At 53.9% G+C, this 22974-nt stretch overlaps 1 protein-coding gene across 1 annotated transcript in view; it reads right to left on the bottom strand.

The window, feature by feature from the left end:
- Nucleotides 1-5128: 5128 nt before the first annotated feature.
- Nucleotides 5129-22974, bottom strand: part of DOC2B (double C2 domain beta) — a 35133-nt gene continuing 17287 nt past the window's right edge. Inside the window, exons 3-9 of the mRNA XM_050909052.1 lie at nucleotides 21832-21906; nucleotides 18500-18609; nucleotides 8946-9072; nucleotides 8582-8739; nucleotides 6418-6499; nucleotides 6078-6174; nucleotides 5129-5392 (exon numbers count right to left, since the gene is read on the bottom strand). Coding sequence (XP_050765009.1) covers nucleotides 5256-5392; nucleotides 6078-6174; nucleotides 6418-6499; nucleotides 8582-8739; nucleotides 8946-9072; nucleotides 18500-18609; nucleotides 21832-21906 — 786 coding nt within the window. The 3' untranslated portion in view covers nucleotides 5129-5255. The remainder of the gene's footprint in view (nucleotides 5393-6077; nucleotides 6175-6417; nucleotides 6500-8581; nucleotides 8740-8945; nucleotides 9073-18499; nucleotides 18610-21831; nucleotides 21907-22974) is intronic.

Below are 22974 nucleotides of genomic sequence, written 5' to 3'. Positions count from 1 at the left end.
CCTTAAGCTTTTTTTTAATCTGAAGGGTTTGTCCTCTCACCCCTCTTTTTATAATCAGCTCTTTATTCTGGAGGGGATAGAGTGACTTAAAAAAAAAAAATCTGATGACTGAGCGGTGCATCATTTAATTGAGTAAATAGATTTTCTTTTTTCCTTGTGCTTCCCAGCTGCCTTCCCCCATAAGCGTGACCCCTGCCCAGCCTCAGCACCCGGGACTGGCCGTTATTCCCCGTGCCGTGGCTTTTCTGGGCTGCAGGCGCTGCCGTCCCATTGACCTGTGCTGGGAGCAGCAGCCACCCCCCCCGGGGAGCACCGCGAGCCCCGGAGCGGTGCGGCCCCAGGGGGTGCAGGGTGCTGGGGTGGAGGCAGCGGCTCCCCCTCGCCTGGGAAGGGGTGAGCGCGCGGAAAGAAGCAGAGGAAAATCCCCGCCGGCCATGCTGAGCTCCTGGGGGAGGCCACGCCGGCCACTGCCAAAAGCCACATGCTGGCCCCCGGCTGGTTCAGCTGCATTAGTTATAAATATACTTGATAAACTTACATTAAATATATTAATATACTAATTAACATATTTTAATAATAAATATAACAAACTATATAAAATATATTATGTATGTATAATATTATATAGACGAATTAATGTGTATATATACATATACATTCATACATGGATGTATGTGGAGAGAGCATGCAAGAAAGAGCGTGAGAGAGTATGCTACCTGTAACTAGATAGACTACATATATATAATACAATGTATACTACATATATAATATGTAGTATATACTTACATAATCTATTAAATAAAAATATTTTATACACATATATATGCATATTAAATTATACAAAAGTAATATATATAAACATATACAAAGTCTATATATAATATTTTTATTATATATTATAAAGAGTGCATGTATATATGCATGCTTTCATATGTGTGTGTGCCTTTAAATATAGCTACTTGTATCTGTAGCTATATGTAATATACATTTACATATATATTTATATATAATATTAGATATATATTTTTATATTGTATATAGAGAATATAAATATATTATACATACATATATATGTATATAGCTGTCTATGTAAAGATGTATATTTTTATACACACGTGCATAAATATATAATATATAAGAATGCATGTTTTTATATATACATGCATACATATGTTTATTATATAAAGGAGAGATTTAAAAATTATATTATACATATATGTATAAATATAACATTATAAAACCATAATATATAAAAGTGAATGTGTAGCTCTACATGCATACATATATATGTATGTAGTTACTTATGTATATATGTACAGTATATAATATAGTATATATTTAACATATATTAATACATTATATATTGTAGTCTATATAAATATTTTATACACACATAGATATACATTATAAAATATTTATATGCGTATAATAATTATAGCTAAAATATACTATAGAAAGTGCATTTATATACTTATACATGCATATATATGTATCTATTTATATAGCTATGTATTTAGATGGACATACACAGATATAACTCTAAATATAATAACTACACAGACAGACGGACGGGCACCCCCCGCACCCCCCCCCCCCCCCCGCACCCCCAAGCTGTGCATCCCGTGGGCGGCCGCAGCCCCGCGGTGCGCAGGGATCTGCTCCCCTGAGCTGATTAAGCGGGGCCGATGATGGATTAACACCCTGTGCCGGGCTGCGCTCCGCCCGGGCGGCTGCCGCACCGCCGCGGCCAACACGGACCGTGTGGCACCGACCCGCCGCCCCGGCACGCGGCGGGACCGTTGGCCCTCCATGCTGCCGCTGCCTGCCCTGGTGCGCCCTGCACGGCCATGTGTCTGGGGATGCTCGCCCAGCTCCGGCTCCTGCCTCCGCTGCGGTGCCTGCACCTTGTCAGTGGGTAAAAATGGTATGGAGAAATGCCAAGCCTTTATTTTTTAAAAATATAACTGATGAACTCATTCACATATATGCACACACGTATATATGCACCTATATGCATGAGTATACGTGTATATACTCTGTGTGTATAGGTATATATATTTGTATCGCTCTAGGGGGATATATATGTAAAGAGTGTGGGGGGGTGGCGTGTCTATATATCTGTCTACGAGGGAAGCTCGGTTTGGGCCGTACTTGTGGGTATTTGGGCCGAGCGGCTGGAAAGCGGAGTATCTGCCGTGCCACATCCACACGCTGCTGTAGCCTGAAGCAGCTGGTTTAACATGTGCAGGGACCATCGGCAGGTTTTTAAATTTCCATGCAATAGTCCAGGTCTGAGGAGCAGTGATGAGGAAGGGCGAGCTGGGCGCGGAGAGCTAGCACCATCAGGGCTTCCCACGGGAAATGGCAGCCTCCAAGGAGGGGGTTGCCTTCAGCACCGGTAAGCAGCCCAGCTGCTCACAGCCTGAATATTAACCTCTGGAAATATACGTTCAATCAATCCAAAACTACAGCGGGGAAAATATACATTAAACGAGGCAGCTGGAGCAGCCGTGAGGTGGGCAGCACCTCCTTTCCCTCCCAGCGCAGGGCACTGCACCTTCACCCTGGGGAGGACACTCACAGTGTCCAAGACGGCAAAATCTGTGCAGAGACGGCCCGTGGCTCTGCGTGGGCGTCTCTAGCGCCTTTCTGCTCACGTTACTGAATAGCGCCTTAAGTGATGCGAAGTTAATGGCAACTTCAGAAAGACCAGAGGATTTTTTTTTTTTTTTTTTTTTTTTTTATCCTCCCTCGACTAATCTCCCTCCCACCCTCCACCGCCAGCGCTTACGGTCCCTGTGCAACCTCACAGCACCCTGCCGAGATAGAGTGGGGTCCGCAGTGAAAGCAGGGGCCGTGGAGCCAGCACAGTTACAGTGGGTTTGGGTTTTTTTTTTTTGCAGCAGCAAGAGATTGGAAAGTGGAAAATAAAGCCAAGCAGCACCCGATGCTCTGGTTTAAAACCATCTCCCACTCCCTGAGTCCTCACCGGGCCCCAGCTCTTCATCTCGCGTCCCTGGGTCACTCAGTGCTCCATCTGAGAAGTGCTGTGACTCACCGAGCTCGTGCACCGTCGTACTGATGCAGGGAGATTCAAAAGCTGCACCGCCGGCATCGACCTTTTTTTTTTTTTCCCCCTTTTTATTTTGGGTTCTCATTATAAATATTAACAAATCTGACAAAAAGTACACAGATAGATAATACTGAAATACAAAAGTCTTTTAGGATGCAGGTAAGGACAGTTTCTGCAGCCTTCACATGGTAGCAAAACATCGGTATCAAACATTTCACGAGGCCTGGCATTACGACCACCACTCTGCATGCAGCTGGGACGGACGGACGGACAGACCGTCCGCTTAGAAAAGACTGGGATACAAAGTGAAGGAACCCCCCCACACACACATCATGTCCTACTCCACCTCAGGCATAAACCAGTTTCATGGCAAGATGTGCTTCAACAAATGATGGATTGAAAGTAACTTTGCAAGAAAAGGGAGGCACAGCCGACCCGGCGCTCCCAAAGTTCTCCTGGAAGCTCAGACCCAAACCAGGTTTTAAGGTGCTGGACCAGTGACAGACAGAGAGGATTACTGGGAACATCCTATTTGACACGCTGTCGGCATTCAAATAAAATCCATGCATATCTGTAGAATGCATTACAAATATTAAGTTATTAAAAAAGCCCCTATGAACGTTGGTTCCCCCCTCCCCCCCCGCCCCATATCAAACAAGGTGTAACACGATCGTCACTTTGAAAAGTAAACGTAGGTTTCCAGAGATCCGCTTGCTTTCCAAAAAAAAGAAGTCGGCAACACACGTGCGCACACGCACACACAGCTACGGGGCTCGGAAGCGGTACGTAATTGAGACCGATGGGGAAACAGCAGCTCTTCCTAACAAATCGTGGTTTAAAGGCTTCAAAAATTTCTGGCACGGTGCAGCATTTCGCAGAAAGTTTTAGCTCATCCCACCGGGCGCCGGCTCTTGGGCAAACACGACAAAGTCGTGTTTGCCCAAGAGCCGGCGCCCGGTGGGATGAGCATGCAGAGACCGGCCAGGGTGGGTCACGGAGGACAAGAGCTGGGATTATTATTATAATATTATTATATTATTACATTGCTGTACACAGAAATTTGGTTTGGATGCTGTTTGAGGCAGAAAATGGACCAACCTAACGGCCGTGCCGGAGCTGAGCATCTCTGCAAACGCGATGCCGGCTCGGCCCCGCGGCTCAGCTCCCTGCACCCCACCAGCTCGCAGCGTAAAGCGCCTTGGTTGGGTTTTAGGTAACGGCATGAATTGGAAAAGGATGGATAAGGGCAAAGTGATAGAAAAATTTAGCCTGAAAGCCAGCTTTGCTGGAAAAATAGCCGTGCTGAAGCCTGGCTGTGTGGCTCCGGTGGGAAGGCATGGTTTCATTAGGAGAGCGGCTGCTGCGAGGGCAGCACGAGACTTCGCTGCCGGTCCCAGGAAGCAGGAATGGCCGGCGGCTTCGCTGAGCTTTTTAGTTTGCCCCCCACTTCTGCAAATGTGAAGCCGCCCGATCCCGGGGACCGCGAGAGGGAAGCCGTGGTCTGCACAGCACTTTCAGCTTGCTGGCTAACTTCACATGGGTTATTGGAGAGGACGAGCACACCATTTCTGGAAGAAAAGCAAACAGTCTTCCTAGGTTATCAGGGGACACAATCATTCCAATGGAGGAGCTTTAAATGCATAAAAGACTGTTTAGGCCCAAACCACAGAGACTGACAAACCACCAGAAATATGGCACAATTGCCTTGAGAAAATAGTTCCAGGTTTTAGTGACGCCTTTTGCTCATATTAGATACACGAACGGAGACTGATGCATTCATTTTTGCCACTGAATTGCAAGGCAGCGAGAAGGTAATTCAGTATAGCAAAGAGTTAGGAGAGGAGTCAGAACTGCAGTGCATGCAGGCGTGTGGTGTCCGTGTGCGTGTGCACACGTGTGTGTGCGCATGCATCTGCATGCTTGTGAGTGTGTGTGTGAGTGTGTCAGGGTGCAAAGAGGCATTTTGGAAAAGCCTTAGGGGACGGGACGTGCTGAGCAGAGCAAACCGCCGCTGCCTCGTTCCCTGGGAAGGGTTTCCCTGCAGCCAGGCCGTGGCGTGGGGTGTTCCGCTCTCCCGGCTGCCCCGGTACCACGATCCCCCGTATCCAAAGCCGTAAACGAGAGAAGTCCAAAGGCTGTGGCCGGCAGAGCTGTGCCCGCCCGGGGAGCAGCCCCATGGTGCTCAGTCGCTGAGGACAGCCCCCGGCAGCTCGTTCGTTAGTGTGTGCCAGCGCTCGATTTTCTTGTCCTTGTTTTTCAGGCAGTCGAACCAGTGCTTCAGCCGCTCGCCTTTGGCATTAATTCCTAACACGACTCCACCTTGAGAGAGAGACAGAGAGAGGGAGAGGTGGGGGTGAGCATCAGCCCTGCAAGGGATGCCGAGGGATGCCGGGGGATGCTAGGGAATGCTGGACGGAGCCAGGTCATGCAGCTGCTCTCACGGCATTTGATGCCACAACCTGATGTGACACACGGGCAATCACAGCCCGGCTTCCCCGGCCCCTCATGGCTGTGGTCTGGGACCTGCCTCGGGCAGCTTGTTCTTATGCCGAGGGCTGGATGCTCATTGCAATTGCAGCGGCTGTCAGAGATACCGGGCGCTTGTTAGCAATAAATCACAGTGACCAGTAACAAAATCACAACAAGCCTAGATATCCAACAGAGATAAATGAAACCTCCCTGTTAAATCTGGTTTTTATTCAGAAGAAAAGATCTGAAAACAGAAGGGGAGAGGGAGATGCATCTTCTCCCTGCTTGGGTGCTCCTTGCGTGGGGGATGTCTGAAGCGAGGAGTAGTGGGGCCGGCTGTGGGAGAGGAGGCTCAGGTGCAGGAGAGGGATGAAAGCAGAACAGAAACCTAGCAAGAACGAACGTGGGGATGGAGAACAAACCAGGAGGCTGGAGAAGTTCAGAAGAGCAGCAGATGAAAAAAGAAGAGGCATGGAAGGTGAAGATAAAAAAAAAAAAAAGAGGCCAAGGAGACCCTCTGGAGTGCCCCACTCACCTATGAAATCGTTTGATTTCCCAATATCGTAGTCCCACACTGTGACTTCCAAGGTCTTTTTCGCCAGGTCGCCGTGCTTTATCTCATAGCAAAACTCCTGTTGGGGAGTGGAGACGGAGTCAGGACGAACCCGTGCTGGGTTCCTGCGCGGGCTGGGAGCCCTGGGAGGGGGCTGGGGCTGTCCATCCTCCTCCTCCTCAGGCTGTTGCCCTTTGCCACCCACGGGGAACTCAACCTCAATCCCTCACCTAATGACTGAGGTTGCGGGGTTTTTTTTCCCTTTTAAGTCTGAGGACTAAAAAAAGCCCCTAGGCAAGAACCACAACCGGCAAAAACCCACCTCATTGAACTCGGGGTTCAGCGTCTTCTTCTTCACCGCTGTCTTATGCTTTGATTTCTTGTCCTCATCTGGTTTCAAGTAACTGCAACGAAACCGATGCAGCACGGTCACACACAGGTCCCGTACCCCCTCCCAGCGAGGAAGGCAGCCCGGGCACGGGTGGGAGCACCTGCGGCTGCGGGACCAGCTCCTGAGCGGAGGGAGGGTGAGATGGGTGGCTGAGCCCCCCGAACCTGCAGCTCCCTCCTCCCGTCCCTTGCCAAAACGCTGGAGATGGCTGGAAGGAAGCAGCATTTCCCCACGTTAGCACAAGACGAGTCGCTGGCTGCCATCAGAGAGCACCGATTATCCCATCTCCAGTCCCTAGGGGACACTGGCACTGCACACATGCTCCCAGCTCCCGAAGTCAAACACTCCCAGCCCAGAACCAGTCCAGACTTGGGACCGTGCGACCGGACTGCTCATCCAGAGCCTTGCCAGGAGACAGAAAGCACACGCAGGTGTGTAAGAGGGAGCAGGAGCAAGTGCAATGGCTGCAGCTTCGTGCACCGCCGTTTCCTGCAGAGATTTTGCAGCGCAGCAGCAGGGCCGAAAAGCAAACGAGATTAAAGTGTCATCAAGCAGAGAGGGCACCTGAAATCTGGGCCAGGCCAAAGTCAGTCCATCATTGTTTCATGTTGGTGCTGCTCCTTTAAACAGCAGTTCTGCTTCCTCGTTACACTTTCCAGATCTTGCTCATAATTAAAAAATTAGGGCTTGTACCGAGAATTATCACTTGTCTATCTGCTCTGATTCAAGCCCTGCAGATACAATCTACTCCAGATAGCACAGTATCCCAGTAGCTCTGCCTTAACAAATACCATCCCTGAAAGCGCCAAAGTTTGGGTCAGTGCTCTGGGGACAGGGACATGGGATGGGCGCAGGGGAGGCTCCCAGCTCCTCCTCGCCATGGCCCCCCTGCTTTGCAGAGAGTGAGTTTGAAAAATGCCATCCACCCAAAAACCAGGAGCTGCGGCAATGCAGGGCCCCGCGCCAGCCCGGCTCTGCGTCAGCAAACCATCACCTTCCTCAGCATCCCTTAACAGCCCCTGGATGACACCGACTTCCCTGAATCGTTTGGGTGAGGCCGAGTCGCAGCAGCCCATTACACTCATTTTAATGGCTCTTTTTTTTTTTTTTTTTTTTTAATATTGCTGGTATTTTTCAAAAGGAAGGTACTACCAGTCATTTACATTGCAAAATGTCAGCGGGACCTGTAAATGTGCCCTCGGCTCTGTTAACGAGGCCCTGGAGCCACCGGAGCCATGGGTTGCGATTAAAGTGCTGTCTGACCTAATTACACACACGTTGTAATTAGAGCCTTTGCAAAGCGCGGGGCGGTGGCCCCGCTGCCGGGCTGGGCGCTGGGCTGGGAGCCTCCTCTCCCTTGGGAGCTGGGGAAGGGGGCAATTAATTGCCCGTCCCCTGGGGCTGGGAGGAGGGGATGCCTGCACCCCAAATGCCACCAGCCAGGAGGGCCAGACCTGACCCAGCAGCTATCCTCATCCTGGCAGGGACGGCGCGGGCTTCGAAGAGTAAAAAGGCTGGGGGTATCACTGGGAAGGAAAGCAAAGGCGCCCGCAGGTGCTGAGAGAGGTCCAGGACCGTCGGGCACAGGCATTGTCCTGCTCGGGGGATACCCATCCCCGCGCTGCCGGATGAGACCCACCACCCGCCGGGCTGGGGCCGTGCCATCAGCAAAAGCCGACCATACCTGTGTGCTTTGGGCCACCAATTCTGTCCCCAGGGCCGCGTCCCTGCCGCAGACCCTCTCCCAAGCAAGGGCAGCGCCGACGGGCAGCGCCGAGCCTGGCAGTGGGGCACCGCGGCCACCCAGCCGCCGCTGAACCATCGGGGACGACGTGCTGCCCTGGTGCGGGGCAGGCATGGCCACACGCCACCGGGCAGATCCTGCACCCACGTTACTTTGAAGAGCTGTAAAATAATCGCCGGGGAATAACACGCTCCAGGCGAATGCAAGCTGCTGCCGTGACGCCCTCATTTGCATCTCCTAATGAGATCAATTAATTTCCACTGCAGGGAGAGGCAAGAGGGGACAGCACGGCTTCACCGAGGGCTGGTAGCGGCAGTGTCTTGCCCGGCGTGGCTGCGGAGCAGCACTCACGTTTTGACGTAGGGGTCGGAGTAGCCATTGGCGTCCATGGCGGCCAGGTGGGCGCAGCGGATGATGCCCACCAGCAGCCCCTGCTTCTGCGAGCTGTACTTGAGGGAGATGAGGATCCGGCCGCGCTCCTCCAGCGACTTGTCCTCTGTTTTATCTATCTGGGGGAGGGAATGCACCCAGTCCGGGGGCTGCTCCGGGACGCAGCCGCGGCCGGACACCCACCTCCCCGGCGCGAGGGATGCTCTCCCCATCCCTGATCACATTTGAGGGGTCAAACTACCCCACGCTCCCACGTGCTGCAGGGAGAAGCTGCTGTATCCGCGGGCCCACGGTGGGGGACGCAGCTCTGAACCCCCCCACTCACCGGCAGCTGCTTCTCCAGGCAGATGTTGAAGTTTTTGGTCTGGTTGGGCTTCAGTTTCTTCAGCGGGATCCGCGTCTCCCCAATGAACTCGTTGTGGCGGAACTTGTCCTCATCGCAGACCGAGATCCTGCAAGAAGCACGGGGTGAGCGGGTCCGCTGGGGAGAGGGGAGGCAACGGTACGAGGGAAGGGGCTGCCCTGTCGCACTGCAGGTCCCCTCAGCGAGGGGACGACTTCGAGGCCACTGTTCCCCAGGCCAGTGACTGGGCACCTCCTTCACAGGCAGCTGGAGGGCATCAAGCCACTGCTACAGCTCTGGCCGGGGCAGGTCATGATGTTTAAATGTGACATCCAGTATCTTGGTCTGCTTTACCTCCACAGCCGAGACCCGAGGCTGCTGGGATGGCGGACGGGCCGGGTCTGGGGAAGCAGAGGGATGCGGGAGGTGGAGGCTGTGCTACACCACGTCTCCCAGCTCCATCACACAGCCGCCCACACAGAGCTACCTGCACGCCTCGGCTGGGCCCCACAGCCACCACGGCCATCTCTCCTGCTCAGACCCCATCCTGGCCAGGACTCCTGCACCCCTCGGGATGGCTGTCACCCCGCCGGAGATTGGGCTCCCTCCAGCGAGATGCTCACGAACCCTGAACATCACAACCTTGCGGTGCCGCAGTCGCCGTGTCTAACGCACACCCCAGCCCAGGTGCTGTTGGAAAAAAGCAACTCAGGGCCTCAAGCATCCTGATGGCTCTTCCATTAAAACCACAAAGTCATTGGTGACTAAAGCAAAACTATTCTGAGCCGCCGCCAGCCCAGCTGCATCCTGCCCGGCCAAGAAGGCTCTTCCTAAACCTGCTCTTGAACTGCGTGGCTGGGAGAAGCGTGCCTCCCCGCAGGGCTCCCTCCCTCCCCACCTGAGGGGCTCGGGCACTTTTCCGAGTGTGGCATCTCTCAGGGTATCCCCTGGTGCTGGGGACCTGGCTGCTTGGTCTGGGACACGGAGGGGGTCCTCCACCTCCTCTCCCACCATGCAAACAAGACCAGGAGGGATTTGCAGATGCCTGTGAAAAGCATCACACCTCGGCCAAGCGAAACTCTCCCAGCCCCGTTGGGGTCCTGCGCAGGAGGGCAGGCAGCCTGCGTCCGAGGGCAGTGATGGCGATGCTGAGCGAAGGCTGTTTTCCGTGTGAAAGCTATAAATGCCTTTCCCTGAGCTGGCAGCTAATGAGTCATTTCTCTGCTGCTTCCCAGCCCGCTCTGGGCGTCAGGAGAGACGACAGAAGAGCAAAGTTAGCGCTTGCAGGGAGCCTCCGCTCGCAGCTCCTGAAATCCCAGAGAGGGGGCCAGGAGGGTGGTGGCTGCCTTGCAAGGGACCAGCCATCCCCCAGCAGCGCTGCCTGGAGCTGGGGACAGGGAAAGCCATCCCGTCCGCCTCCGAAGGGAGCATCCTGCATCGCACACCTGCACTGGCACCATGCAGGGACCGGCTAGGCTCCCTGTCCATAAAGGAAAGGCATTTCCCTTCCTTTCCCTTCTCTCCTTTCTCCTCTTTTTAAAAATTTTCCTAGTGTCTTCTTGTCCTTTTGCTGCCTGATTTTTTCCCTCTTTCACCCGCTCCCATTGGTGCCCATTTCTCACAGGCAGCACCTCTGCCTCCAGGGACCGCGCTCCACCTTGCTGGGTTTCGACAAACGAGACTTATTCAGGAAGGGGTAAAATTAATTAAAGATAAATAGTGCCCTGCGATCCCGCCTCAGTGTAACTAATTGCACACCATGCCTCTGGCCTGCGCAGCGCCTGGACGGTTTATCCGTGGATCGTTTATCCATGGATGATCACCCTCATGCTCACAAGTGAATAACAAGGTGGCGAGGGAGCCACGGGGATGGCTCAGTCGCATGGCACAAGGACTGTCAGGGCCAGGGAGCGGCAAAGGAAAGGGGTTTGGAAAAAAATAATACAAGTGGGAAGACGGGGAACGCTGCTCTCCAGAAAACTATTGCTGGATGCAGCGTTACTATAGATACCCGCGAAAAAAACCACCCCACCGCAACAGTACAATCCTTAAAGAGAATCTCAAATGCAGGCACAATATTTCCTATTTCCCTTCCTCCTCTCGCCTCTCTTTTAAAGAACAAAACCAAAAAAGGAGCAGCAGCAGCTCCAGACAAGAAGTGGCACTTGCCAGGCATGCACAACCCCACACCCATCTGGCCAAAGCTCTGAGGAGGGAAAGCAAGCGCACAGTTATGAAAGCCGGGCTGAAGAGGAGAGGAGTGTGGCCCTCACAAGGAGCTGACAGCCAGGCGTCTATTTTTACACCCGGCGATTGCAGAGCGGTGCCGTCTCCTGCACGCTCGGGGGAGGCAGGGTTTGGCGCCAGTTTTACCTCTTAAGAACATCAGTAACAAGATCTTCGCCTGACAATGTCTAGATATGCCCCACAAACACAACAAGATACTGACTGCAATGTCCTACTTGCCGTGAAGCCCCAGAACCACCCGGGACGGGCAGAAGCCCAGGAAGGAAACGGCTGGAAAACTTCAGTGGTGGTGGCAGGGAGAGCATCTCCAGCGTCGCACTGGGAGAGGCTGGAGAGCCCTGCCAAGCCCTGTTTCATGGGACACGGGAAGCCCCTTGCTCCCACCTTAGCAAGCGGCTCTGAGAACACCAGCCCCTCTGCAGCACCCTACAGCTCAGAGACCTTCAGCTCAGCCCCAGGCAGGGGCCAGCCCCTGCGTGCCCTCCCCAGGGACGGCTCCTGCCCGCCCTGCACCGCAGCAGCCAGGGCACAGGAACAACCCTGCAGTAGCCAAACCACCACAGCTGCCCGAGCTGCAGCCCACCGAAGGGCAAACCCTTCCCCAAGGGAGAAAGGTGACAAATCGGGATAGTGTCGGGGTCCACAAGCCCCAGCCTGCCGCAGCGCCGCAGAATGCATGTCCCCTTTCTCCCACGGGACCGACAGCACCCCGGGCAGCCCCGCAGGTGCTGCGTGAGGGAGGCAGCCCAGCCTGGCACAGCGCTGGGGCGATGGCCATCCTCCTTGTCCCCGCTGACATCCCAGGCTAGTTAAGGTGTTTGTGCAGAACCGGGTCCCTTGGGAGGCAGTTTTTGGCACATCTGGAAGACCTGGGAACTGCCGCTGTCTCCAAGCAGCACGATAGAGCTGGAGACACCGCCAGGTCTCTTCCCAGCCCCATTTTCCCTACGGCATCTCTGGCCACCTCTCAGGTGGGTCCCCATATTTTGTGCCCATCCGTGTGCGATGACCAGAGGTGGTTCAGATGCAGAGTTTCATGTCAGCCCTCCCAGTCCCTTGGATTCAGCCCCCGAGCCCCAGTCCCTCTGGCTGGTGACGGTTCATCTTCACTGGGACGGTATTTTTAATGCGGGCAGGCTGGCAGTGCACCGGCCCCATAAGTGAAGGCAGCGAGCATGAGTCAGATGAGCAGGCAGCTCCGGCCCCAGCCCTCCTTTTGGAAACAGGCATAATGCAATTACACCGGCTTGAATTTTATTACGAGAAATCGATGTGATGGAATTTTTATGCCTTGGGTTAGAAAATCAGCTCCATGACAAACAGCAAGAGACGCCTCTGGCAGCCACATTCACCTGCTATCCCGAGCCCTTTAACTCAAACATCACCCCTCCCTCGTCTTTCTTTATTAAACCCAGTCCCTCGAGCTCGGCTTTTGATTTGACAACTTCCACTGAGAGGTCCTGATCTTTAAGTTGAGGGCTGTGAAAACCACCTTGGAAGAAAACTAAGCAGCAAGTGAACAATCACTGCTCATTAAAGTTATTCTCCCTCCTACTCAGCCCGGGCTCCTGGGTTACAGTCCTGACTCACCGCGCAGCTCAAGCAACCCCGCTCCGCTGACTCACGACTTCTGCTGGCACACGTGTTCCTCCGGCCTCTTTCCCGTCATGGAAAGGGGAGAATGGGGTCAACGAGGACCCTTTTCCACAATATACATACACGTAATAGGCAGCGGAGCCTGAAGATGCATCTCCTGTATCTAAGATCCCTTATGGTCCCTATAGCAACTTGGGAGGCTCTCGATGGAGGAGCAGACGCGCAGGTGATGCCTGCTTGGCTTAAGGACAGGCAATGCCTGGCAAGGAGAGAAAATAGAAAAAGGCAGCGTCCTGGGACTGTCCAGCTCTCCGAAAACCAAAAGGAGGATTCAGTGCTGGGCTCCACCACAAAATGCCTCAAAGTCTGAGCACAGAAACCACAGTAAAAGTTAGATGAAATTATGAGCGTGCCTGCAGTTCCCGAGCAAACTTCATTCAGCGCTTCTGGAGTAAAGCAATTTGGGACCCCAAATCTCTAAGTGTCTGCAGTACGCCTATTCGACCTGATCAAATACTATTTTCTCAATAATGTATTTAATGAGTCATGATGTTTGTCAAACACATGATTAAACAAAGAATTCCTGGCATTCGTGGGCTAGCTGAGTATCATATGAATAATGCATCACTTCGCCAATATATCTGGATATGAATAATTGTATCCAATATCTGGCCAGCTCTGATATTTATTATGAATACAATCTATTTATTACATATTACATGTATTATTTAAATGTAGGCGATTGTATTCTGCCTATTCCAATTTCCCCTGCAGCATTTCTCTGCCTCCCCCCATCATGCACCCCGGCTTCCCACCACCGGAGACTGCAGCCAAGCTGCTGCGGCACAGCCACGCTCAGACCGCAGACGAGGAGCAAAGGTGCCTGCAGACGGGGAATGGGAGCAGGGACTACAGGGTGGGATTGATCCCTGGTGCCGGCAGGGAACCTGCCCCCCAAGCCCAGCCATTCCGGCCCTCCGAGTCCAGCATCTTTCAAGCGGCTCTGAATTCGCCTTCTCTCAGGATGGTGGGTGGTTTCATTGCTATTAAGCCTTGGGCTAGACTCAAGGATATTTAATTCAATGAATGGATGAGACCTTTCAAGATCCTCCCACCTGCTGCGTTTCATGAAATCTGAGGTATCTGGTGTTTTTTGAGGGGGCTGATTCATTAACAAAATCCTGCTTGCCAGTGCAATTAGCTGGGCTGCCTTCACCTCTCCTTCTTCTTTGGGGGCGGCCCTGCTTGGGGAGATGAACCCCAACGGCTCCCGAGGCTTGGGTCCGTCACAGCAAAGTCACTCGACCAGCTTGGACGAGGCCGCACGGGGATGAGGGGCAGCCTGCCGGGGCACTGCGTGGGGCTGGGGGGCTCGGGCAAGAGGGGATCCATTACTCGGCTCTCCAGGAGGCAGAGGATGCCCCTACTCCGGCCCCTGCGACAAGGCGAATGCCACTCGTCCCCCCAGGAGGGCTGCAGGCGCTGGCAGAGTGCCCCGTGCCAACACTGCCCCACCAACCCATGCTGGACACGTCCCACCAAGAGCCCAGGTGGGCAGGAAAGATTTTTGGGTGCTTTTCCAGCTTTTCTGCTGCATCACACGCTCTCCAGGCGGCAGGGAGGCGAAGGCTGGCGGCAGCTTTGATCCCCGTCGTTATTTTTACATTAAAGAGACTTTGCAATGGCGTTCCCTGCCCCTCCATGAATCTCAGCACCAAGGAGGCACCTGGGGAACAATCACCTCCCAGATCGAGGGGAGCATCACTCATGCTCTTTCAACTACCTACGGCCACCTTGCAGGAGCCTTGCCTGATTAGCGCAAGGAAAGCCAGTGTCCCCACAGCTTTGAAGTCAGCTTTTCCTGGTGGAGAAGGAGATATTTTGCCGAGATGACAGGCAGGTGAAGCGAAGCACCGAAGGCAGGACAATACACGGCACGGGAGATGCTTCCTGTGGGAAGCGGCACCGGGAGGGTGAAGGGCCATTGCCTCTGGTGTTATGGAGAGGCTCATAGAGGAGAAACAGCTCAATCCACACCAAAATATAAAATCCTCGGTGAGCCCCAGCTGCCAGGGACCTCAGCCCATCCATCCCTCCTCATATAAACCAAAGACTCCCTCAGCCAGGCAGCGAGGACACAATTCAGCAGGTATCTACATGAGGAGGTGCAACATTTCCCACCCTTGCATCCTTCTACTCGATTAAATATCCAGTGTTTGAAAAGAAGAAAATCCAAGCAAGGAATTAAAATAAAAGATAGATTTTTCTACCTTGTGGCTGGTTTGCAAGAAGTCTCATCTCATCTAAACCTGCTTCAGGATAAATAAAATCTCCTTTGCCAGTATCTTCAACCGCGAAGATGGAGAAAAGAAAAAAGGGGGCTGGGGAATTGCGCTTAAGGAAAATGAAGAGCACTTGAATTTTAGGCTCTGGCTCCCCCAGGCAAGATAAGAAATGGAGCCACGGCGCTCAGAAGCTTTGTTTTAGCAGAGGAATTCCCTGGGCCATAGGCAAGAGTTCGAGTTCCCACCTGAAATTCTGCCAAACCCGTTGGGCAGAGCAGCGGAGCACATGCCCAGCGCCTGAGGGCAGGCTGGGCCCTGCCGCCGCGACGGCCGTTTGTGCCGGCGGCCGAAGCTCGGCACGGGAAGAAGCACCGAGCGCAGGGAAGGACATGGGGCCACCAAGGGCGTCCCAGCGCCCACCTTGCAGTACGCTGGTTTCGGAGATGGGACTGAGAAACGTTATTTCATTTGAACCTTTACACACCCATATCTACGTGTGGGACATTTTTTTAAAGGGTTCAGAGTCCTGACTAGAAAATTTTTGGAGGTCCACACAAGAGAAGAGGCTGAAACCCCCCCGGGAAGACCCCCCACAGCCAGGGGAGGAGATGGCCCACACGACAGGCGACAGCCCCGTGGCAGAGGTGCCAGCTGGGAAACCTTCTCCACCCAAATGTTTGTTTCATTAATGCTTCTCTGGAGTCGTTTCCAGGCAAAACCAAAGCCACACGCCCCAGCCCCACAGCAAGCTCCACTTCACAAACTTCTCCACTTTTCTGCTCGTGCAACCTTCCCAGAGAGACGGCGGAGCCACCTGAGCCCCGCTGAAAAAACATAACATCCAGCCCAGAGTTTGCCGGCTTTTAGGCCATCTTTGGCGCGCCGATTGCCATGGTAACACCGAGGATGCAATTCCCCTTTCTGCCCCACGCAGGAAAAGGCTGGTCCTGCCTGCCTGCACCCAGGGACCGGTGCTGCTGAGGTGCCCAGACCTTGAGCCTCATTAGTGCTGAGGCGGTGGGGCTGGGGGCTCCCGTGCTGCCGGCAGGGACCGGGCTGTGCTAAATCCCTCGGGACAGAGTCCGCTCCGTCTGGATGCAGTGCCAGACCCCAGCGCTACGCTTGGAGGCGAGGTGGGGATTTGCGTGGCCCCCACAGTGCTCCCAGCCACCGGCCGCCCTCGTGGCAATGTCATCATGGGGCTCGCCACTTCCATGGGGGACAGGCTCCAGCAAACTCCATCGGCTAGCTGCAAATGCCGATGAGTCAGAATTGCGCTTGGATATTCCTCTCCACGCGGAGAGGATTTTGATCCTTAACTATTACTTAATTCACTGGGGTTGGCTGCCAGCAAGGAAACCTCACCTGCAAGGTGCAGTCTTCGTGCAGAGCGCTGGAGAGCCTGGGAGCCTCCCTGCAAAGAGGCAGCTCCGACGGGCACGAAGGCACAAGATGGATGGCTCTGATGGCACGAGGAGACGCCAAACCCCAGGGATGCTGCCCCTGCATGAGCAGATGAGGCTTTGCAGGGAGTTTCGCTCCCCGCAGAGTGCCCGGCTGGGAACTCGCACAGGGCAACCGCACCGCAGGTGAGCCCAAGGCTTCCCTTGCCTCCCTGGAAATGTGGCCTTTGAAGCTACTTTGGGTAACTGGCCGTTAACCGACCTTGCCAGCAATCTCCTGAGCTCCCCATGGAGCTCCCAAGACAGAAACGCTGTCTCCGTTCAGCCACGTCCCCCCGCAGAGCGAGGGGTCCCTGCACATCACCCCGGGTTCCTGCAAGTGGGGTAGAGAGGTCCATGCATGGCGTTTAGCTTTGGAGGGGGCACAAGGAGCCCCGTGTGCTGAGCCCTGCGGGAGCCCGTGGCCACGCTTGGCTCCCCGTGAAGCACCCACAGCACCCAGGCTGGTGGGCAGGAACGGGGATGTGCTAACGAGGGATTTCTGTGGGGAGAAGAGCAAATCCAGCCCAGCCCACGCACACATTTCTGTGTGTCTCCCTGCCATTGAGCATCCCGCGCCTCCCTGCTGCCTCCCGGGACCGGGCGAGTGCAGCCCTTCCCCAGGGAGAAGCAGCTATCAGGGGCCCAAAAAGGTGGGGGTCAAGCCCTTCTGCTCCCTGGTGCCTTTCAGCAAACAACTCAGCCAAACACCTCTCTACAAACCGATTTCCACGCTTGAAGAGGCTGAAAACTTCAAAGCCTGAAGTGAAAAATTAAAATAAACCCCCACCAATAATAATGATAAACCAGAAGCTTTCCAGCCCGACAAGCCTGCAGCACTTTCAGTATGACTAATATTTTCCATGTGAAATAATAATCTGCAGCACTAAATTTCTCATCTCTATGCACATTGCAGACAACAGGTAGGCTCTGCCCAAATTCACCTCTGAGCAGGACCTTTTATAAGGCAGCTTTGCGCTCTCGTCATGGGGAAAATAATAACCTCCCAGGGTACCTGCAAATAAGGAGGGTCAGATTCCAGCCACGGAGCTGACAAAGCCCCGAGTCCTCAGAGCAGGATGCAAAAATCCTCCTTTATTTGACAGCAGATCTTACAGCAAATCCTCCTGCGTAGCGGTCCCAGATCAGAGCGGTGATGGGCAATATCTGTCCGCAGGCTCCGGGTCACTCCCTGCCCTCACCCGGGTGGGACGGTGGCCAAGACACGAAAAAACCTTTGCATTCGCAGGGGTCTGCCCCCCGCAAAACAGCACTTCCAAGCTCGCATGGCCCCACCACGCTGCCCCTGCCCACCTCCAGCCCCACGCAACCTCTCCCAGCCCCTGGGAGATGCTGCCGGGAGATGCTGAATGTGCAGAGACTGAACCAAACTGAGAGAATAGAATAAACACGTACAAACACTCTTCATTTAGTTTGACAATAATTCACAGATGCCTCCAGCTTTCTTCCAAAAAGCTCAGCCTCGAAAGGGGCTTTCGAGCTTTCCTGGGGAGATTTTCTCAGCAAGACACGACTGCAAAGCCTTAACACGTGCCCGTGAGAGCTGGGCATGAAGAGGTTAAAACCAAATAACACCAGCTCTGAAGGCAGGAGCCCAGCGAGTGAGTTATGAAGTTAATGACAAAGCAGGACCATGCTCCTCAACAGCTATTCCAGCCCAGGCTCCCCGTAAATCAAGCGTCGGGTCACCGCGGGGGTGATGGATGCATGCAGGGCACGCGCACAAGCTATAGGCTTTGATGGGTAATAACTCTGCCTTGCTCTGCCGCGAGCAGCCGCCAGGACCGTCCTGTGGGGCTGGGGGTCCCCGTGAGCTCTCCCGGGAAATCGTCACTGGGATGGGGAGGGATACCTGGGGTGCCCCTGAGGGGAGGGGAAGGGACACACGTCCCGTCCCCCCCCCGGCACCTGGCTCAGCACCCCGCTCACCCCCCCGGGGCCCTACCGCAGGGTCTTGCGGATCATGTCCTCGTCGGTGATGCCGTAGTAGGTGAGCGTCTCGTTCCAGGTGGGGTTCAGCGTGTTGCGCAGCGTTTTGGTTCTCAGCTTATTCGCCTGGAAAAACGAAGGAGACAGCGGTCAGCGGGACCCGGCCCCAGGCGATCGTTTGGGCACCGATGGGCAGGGAGGGGGGAGAAAAGGAAGCACAGTTTGGAGATGAAGGGGCAATTGGTGCTGTCGCCCTTCTGCCCCAGCGCTGTAACCCGGCCAGTACTCGATGGGGTGGCCCAAATCCACCCCAACCGCGGCGATAACCAGAGGGGCAGAGACACAGCAACTCGCTCATTTGCAAAGCAATCCAACCCCGCATCCTGCATCCTGGAAACAGCCAGTAAAATGGGAACCTTGGCAGAGCACAGAAAGAGGATGGGGATTTCATTTATGGAGCAGGAGAGAGTGAGAGAGGGAAAAAATGTCTTTTCAGGTTCATTAAAAAATACCAATTTGCTGTTCTGGCTGTTTATTTGCATTCCTGCTCCCAGCACAGCTCCCGTTCCTGTCTGACTCAAAATAACTTCCTCGGTACGCAGTTTGTTAGCACTGGCAACTCCTTCCATCGCCGCAGCTCTGCAGAGCGGGAGGCTGGGGACAACGGGGCTGTCGTAGCCATTTGTGTCCCTGGCATGGATGGGGCATCCTGGCACACACTCATCCCCCCAGCTCGGGGGACATTAATCTTCTTACCCTCTGAGCCACCCACTTGTGTCGGGGACAGAGGGGGAGCAGAAGCAAAGGGCTGCAGGCTTCAGATGGGGCTTCTCCATCAACGCCCCCCAGCCTGGGACAGCCTGACAGAGCAGCAATTTTCCCTCTAATTAGGTGTAAAGTCAGAAAGTTCAATCCCTGCCCCAGCCACTGCTGGGAGTAAGGAACTCTCAGGAAATCAATACTTCAAAGTTGTCTCGTGCGTCTTTATGGGAAGCTGCTACATTCCCCATCTTTCATTCACCAGCCCTGAGCTAAATGCGAGCAGGAGGTGAAGCATGGGGTGAAGAAAAGAGCTTGTGCTTGCAGCTAAGAGGGGGGTCACCTTGTTGGCACGTCCTTTCCCCACCAAAGGCACCCCAAACACACAACCTCTTCCAGATCGATGAGACATGGCGACCGGCTGGAGGAGCTGCCGGTGCAACGGAGCCATCGAGGGACCACGGCGCTGCGTCTCACTCCCAAAGGCTTTGTGCAAAGCAGCTGCTTGCTCTGGGTTTGATCTCTCGGCGATAGAGAAAGCCTCTGTATTTTGTGCTGTGCTTTCATTTAGGTTTCCAAAGCCATTTCTGCCTCTGAAAGAAACCGGGGCCCCGCGCAGTGCTGCGGAGGCTGGGTGAGGAGCTGCGAAATGTCGAGCGCCAGGTTAGGAGGATACTCCCGGGGCAAGGCGCGATGCTCCAGGAGCTGACCGGGATGCAGGGGCAGGGACTCAATTAGCTGCAACATCTAAAGCCCTGCAACGCCAATCATTTTCCGTGTCACTCAGGCAGGACTTGGTTTGTAGCACAGGAGGAGAAGCCGCCGGCTGGGCTGCGCACGGGCAGCCAGCGCTGCTGCTCCCCGGCACCAGCCTCGCTGCATCGATCCCTGCGTGCCCGGTGGCACGTCCAGGGACGACAGCAGAGCGATGCAAACCGAAGGAGACTGCAGACAGGTGCTCTCCTTTATGGCCTGCTGTCGCTGTTGATTTAATACCTCGTTTGCCTTAAATCTTTCCCAACTTTGTAAAGCTGCTTCAAACAAGGCACTTTTTGTCGTACCAGGTTTCATCCCACACCTATTTTATCTCCTTCCTCGGTGATATTGTGGCCACCATGCCAGGCTCCAGCCCGAGCAGCAAGATATGTATCAGAAAGGGAGCGTAAAGCCTGCTGAGGGGTGACAAGGACAGCAGGGAAAGCGCCCTGATGGCACCCACTGCCTGCTCAGACCCGCTGGGGCCTGATCCTGGGGCTGGGGCTCCGGGGGTCAGGAAGAAAAGCGGGTTTAGCCAAGGGGGTAAGGTGATGGGCATCACCCAGCAGCTAACGCTGCCCTGGGCAAGGGACGCAAATTAAATGAGAGGAATTGGGCTCTGGGAGCGCCTTTTTCTCCCATCTAGAATGACTTAGTAGTCAGTAACCGGCTGACGTGGAGAATTCTGCATGAGGTGAACGAATCCAACCCTGCTTCCCATGTCTCTGGCCTGGGCTCCACCGCAGGAGCCTGAGAGCCCACGACTGCGACAGAAACACCCAAGGGACCTGGGGACTGTCCTGCTGCTGGAACCGTTGTACAGAAACATCCAGCCCAGGACACATCCACGATTCCCCAGATCTGCTCACCTCTCCCAGAGCAGATTCGGGCAGTGCTGTTTGGAAACAAGGCACAGAGACAGAGCAACCACAGAGGCAGAGGGACGCGGGGGCAAGGAGAGGGTCCCCCCCGCGGCTGCTCCGGGCTTGCAGAGTCTGCAGCTCCTGCGCTACCCTCAGCTCAGACCTTCCCTCCCGCCTCTCCAGTCTCCATCACCTCCAGCAGAAATGCTAATCAATGCATTTGCAAAACATGGAAATGACATAATATCGCTGATGAAAGCGCTCCTGGCTCTTCTATTTCCAGCGGAACTTGAAATGTGGTTAAAAACTCCCTCTACCGCCCTGAACATTATGAATTAATTCAACTGAACTGTAACAAGTAAATATACCTCCCTCAAAAGGTCTTTCCTTTAGTGTAAAATAAGAGTGCAATTAATATTCATAACACATACATTTAGCATTTAAATTCAACATCCCCATCAGTTACACCAAGCCCTCACTACACATCAATATCTTTAATTACTCTTCTCTCCAGCAAGCGCTGAACCTAAGTAGATGGAAATATTTCCCTTACGATTTATGCTCTGCTTTATTATGATCTGAGGGGTTTTAAATGCAAAAGAAAAAGGGAAAAAAAACCCAGGAGCTGGTTTGTTTATAGTTCCAGATCGTTTCACTCGGTGCTTCCCAGGGGCTTCTGGAGCGCAGCGTTCGCACCCTCTGCTCCCAAGGGCGAGGAGTCAGGGCTGGCACCTGGCTCCCAGGCAGTGCTTCACAGGAGAGGCACTTGCTACCCCTGCAAGGACGGATTTAGCCCCAATTCTTACCTCCTCCCACCGCTCTCTCCTGCTCGCCTGAATGAGAGCCGGGCAGGAGACTCAAGCTCTGGCTGCAGCAACCAGCAGCTTCTCCCTGGGGAACCTCCCGGGTCTGATTTCAAAGGCAAAGGTGCAGCCCCAGGAAGGGAAGGAGAAGCGAAAAGGCGTCTCACCTTACTGGCTCCGGGAAGCAAGTGCAATTTGACGTACGGATCGGCCAAACCATTATGGTCCATCGGCTTCAGGCCCTGGAGAGGGAACAGCCAAAAAGCAGGAGTTAGGACAAGGGCGAGATGCTGGGCAGGCGGGGTGGCTTCGCTGAGCCCATCTACCGATGCCCATTTCCCCACGATGTCGTTGGTCCATGGAGTAATTGCACAGTTTCCCCAGGATTGGGGAAGGAGGAGAATACGGTCGGTGCAGGATCCGGGCTGCGCAGCGAAAGCCGAGCACACTCAGCGTTCAAACGTCGTCTGCGGTTTGTGCCGAGGAGGGGCTGCGGGAAGGCTTCTCGCCTCCACTTGGCATCGGCCACAAAGCACCTCTCCGCTCTTCCAGCAGCTGACTCTGACACCCTGATCACAATTAATTTGGGGGTTAAGTAAATCAGCGCAGTGATTTTCAAGGTTTAAAATTACAGGGTTTTGTCATTTAATAATTGCTTATGAGCAAACATACACCTCTGCTGTTGTGGTGTTACTTTTAAGCGCTCCCAGAGGGTGTGATAGCACCTACCTACTCTTCGTTATTAAGGCACAGCTGAAGGAAGAACAGTTTTCAGGCCAGTGGGAGGCTGTCGCCAGCCGACTGCCACGGCGTTTGCAGGGAAATCGGGGGGTACCAGAGCACAAACGCCAGGAAACACTCGCTGCGGCCATTCCTGATGGATTTGCTACCAGACCCTCACAGCTCTTAAAGGGTGACGTGGATCACATTTGTCATAGTGATGCTCTGGAGTTGATCCTGCTTCGGGCAGAGGGAGGAGACAAACCTGCTCCTCTTCTAAACAACTAGCAGGCTGAAAATTATCCAAGGGTGATGCACAAACCCAGCCCAAAGCCATAACCGCACAGACCGCATGGAAACAAACTCCACGGGGTAGGAAAGCAACACAGGAGCATGAAAAACAGAGATTAATTTTTACCAGTCCTAAGAGGAAATGATAATGGGTACATCATGAAAGTCCTTGGATTATTTCCAGCCTGGCTGCGGGATCCCTGCAGGAGTTATTTCTAGGCTGTCTGAAGGCAATCCTCTGCCTGGATCAGAGCAGGGTTGCTCTGCAGAGGTACCCACCCGACCCCAGCTCCAACCTG

This window comes from Gymnogyps californianus, chromosome 20 (genome assembly GCF_018139145.2).
Source record: "Gymnogyps californianus isolate 813 chromosome 20, ASM1813914v2, whole genome shotgun sequence".
In the NCBI taxonomy this organism is placed as follows: domain Eukaryota; kingdom Metazoa; phylum Chordata; class Aves; order Accipitriformes; family Cathartidae; genus Gymnogyps; species Gymnogyps californianus.
The sequence above is the reverse complement of the archived record's forward strand: the minus strand, read 5'-3'. Positions and strand labels throughout refer to the sequence as shown.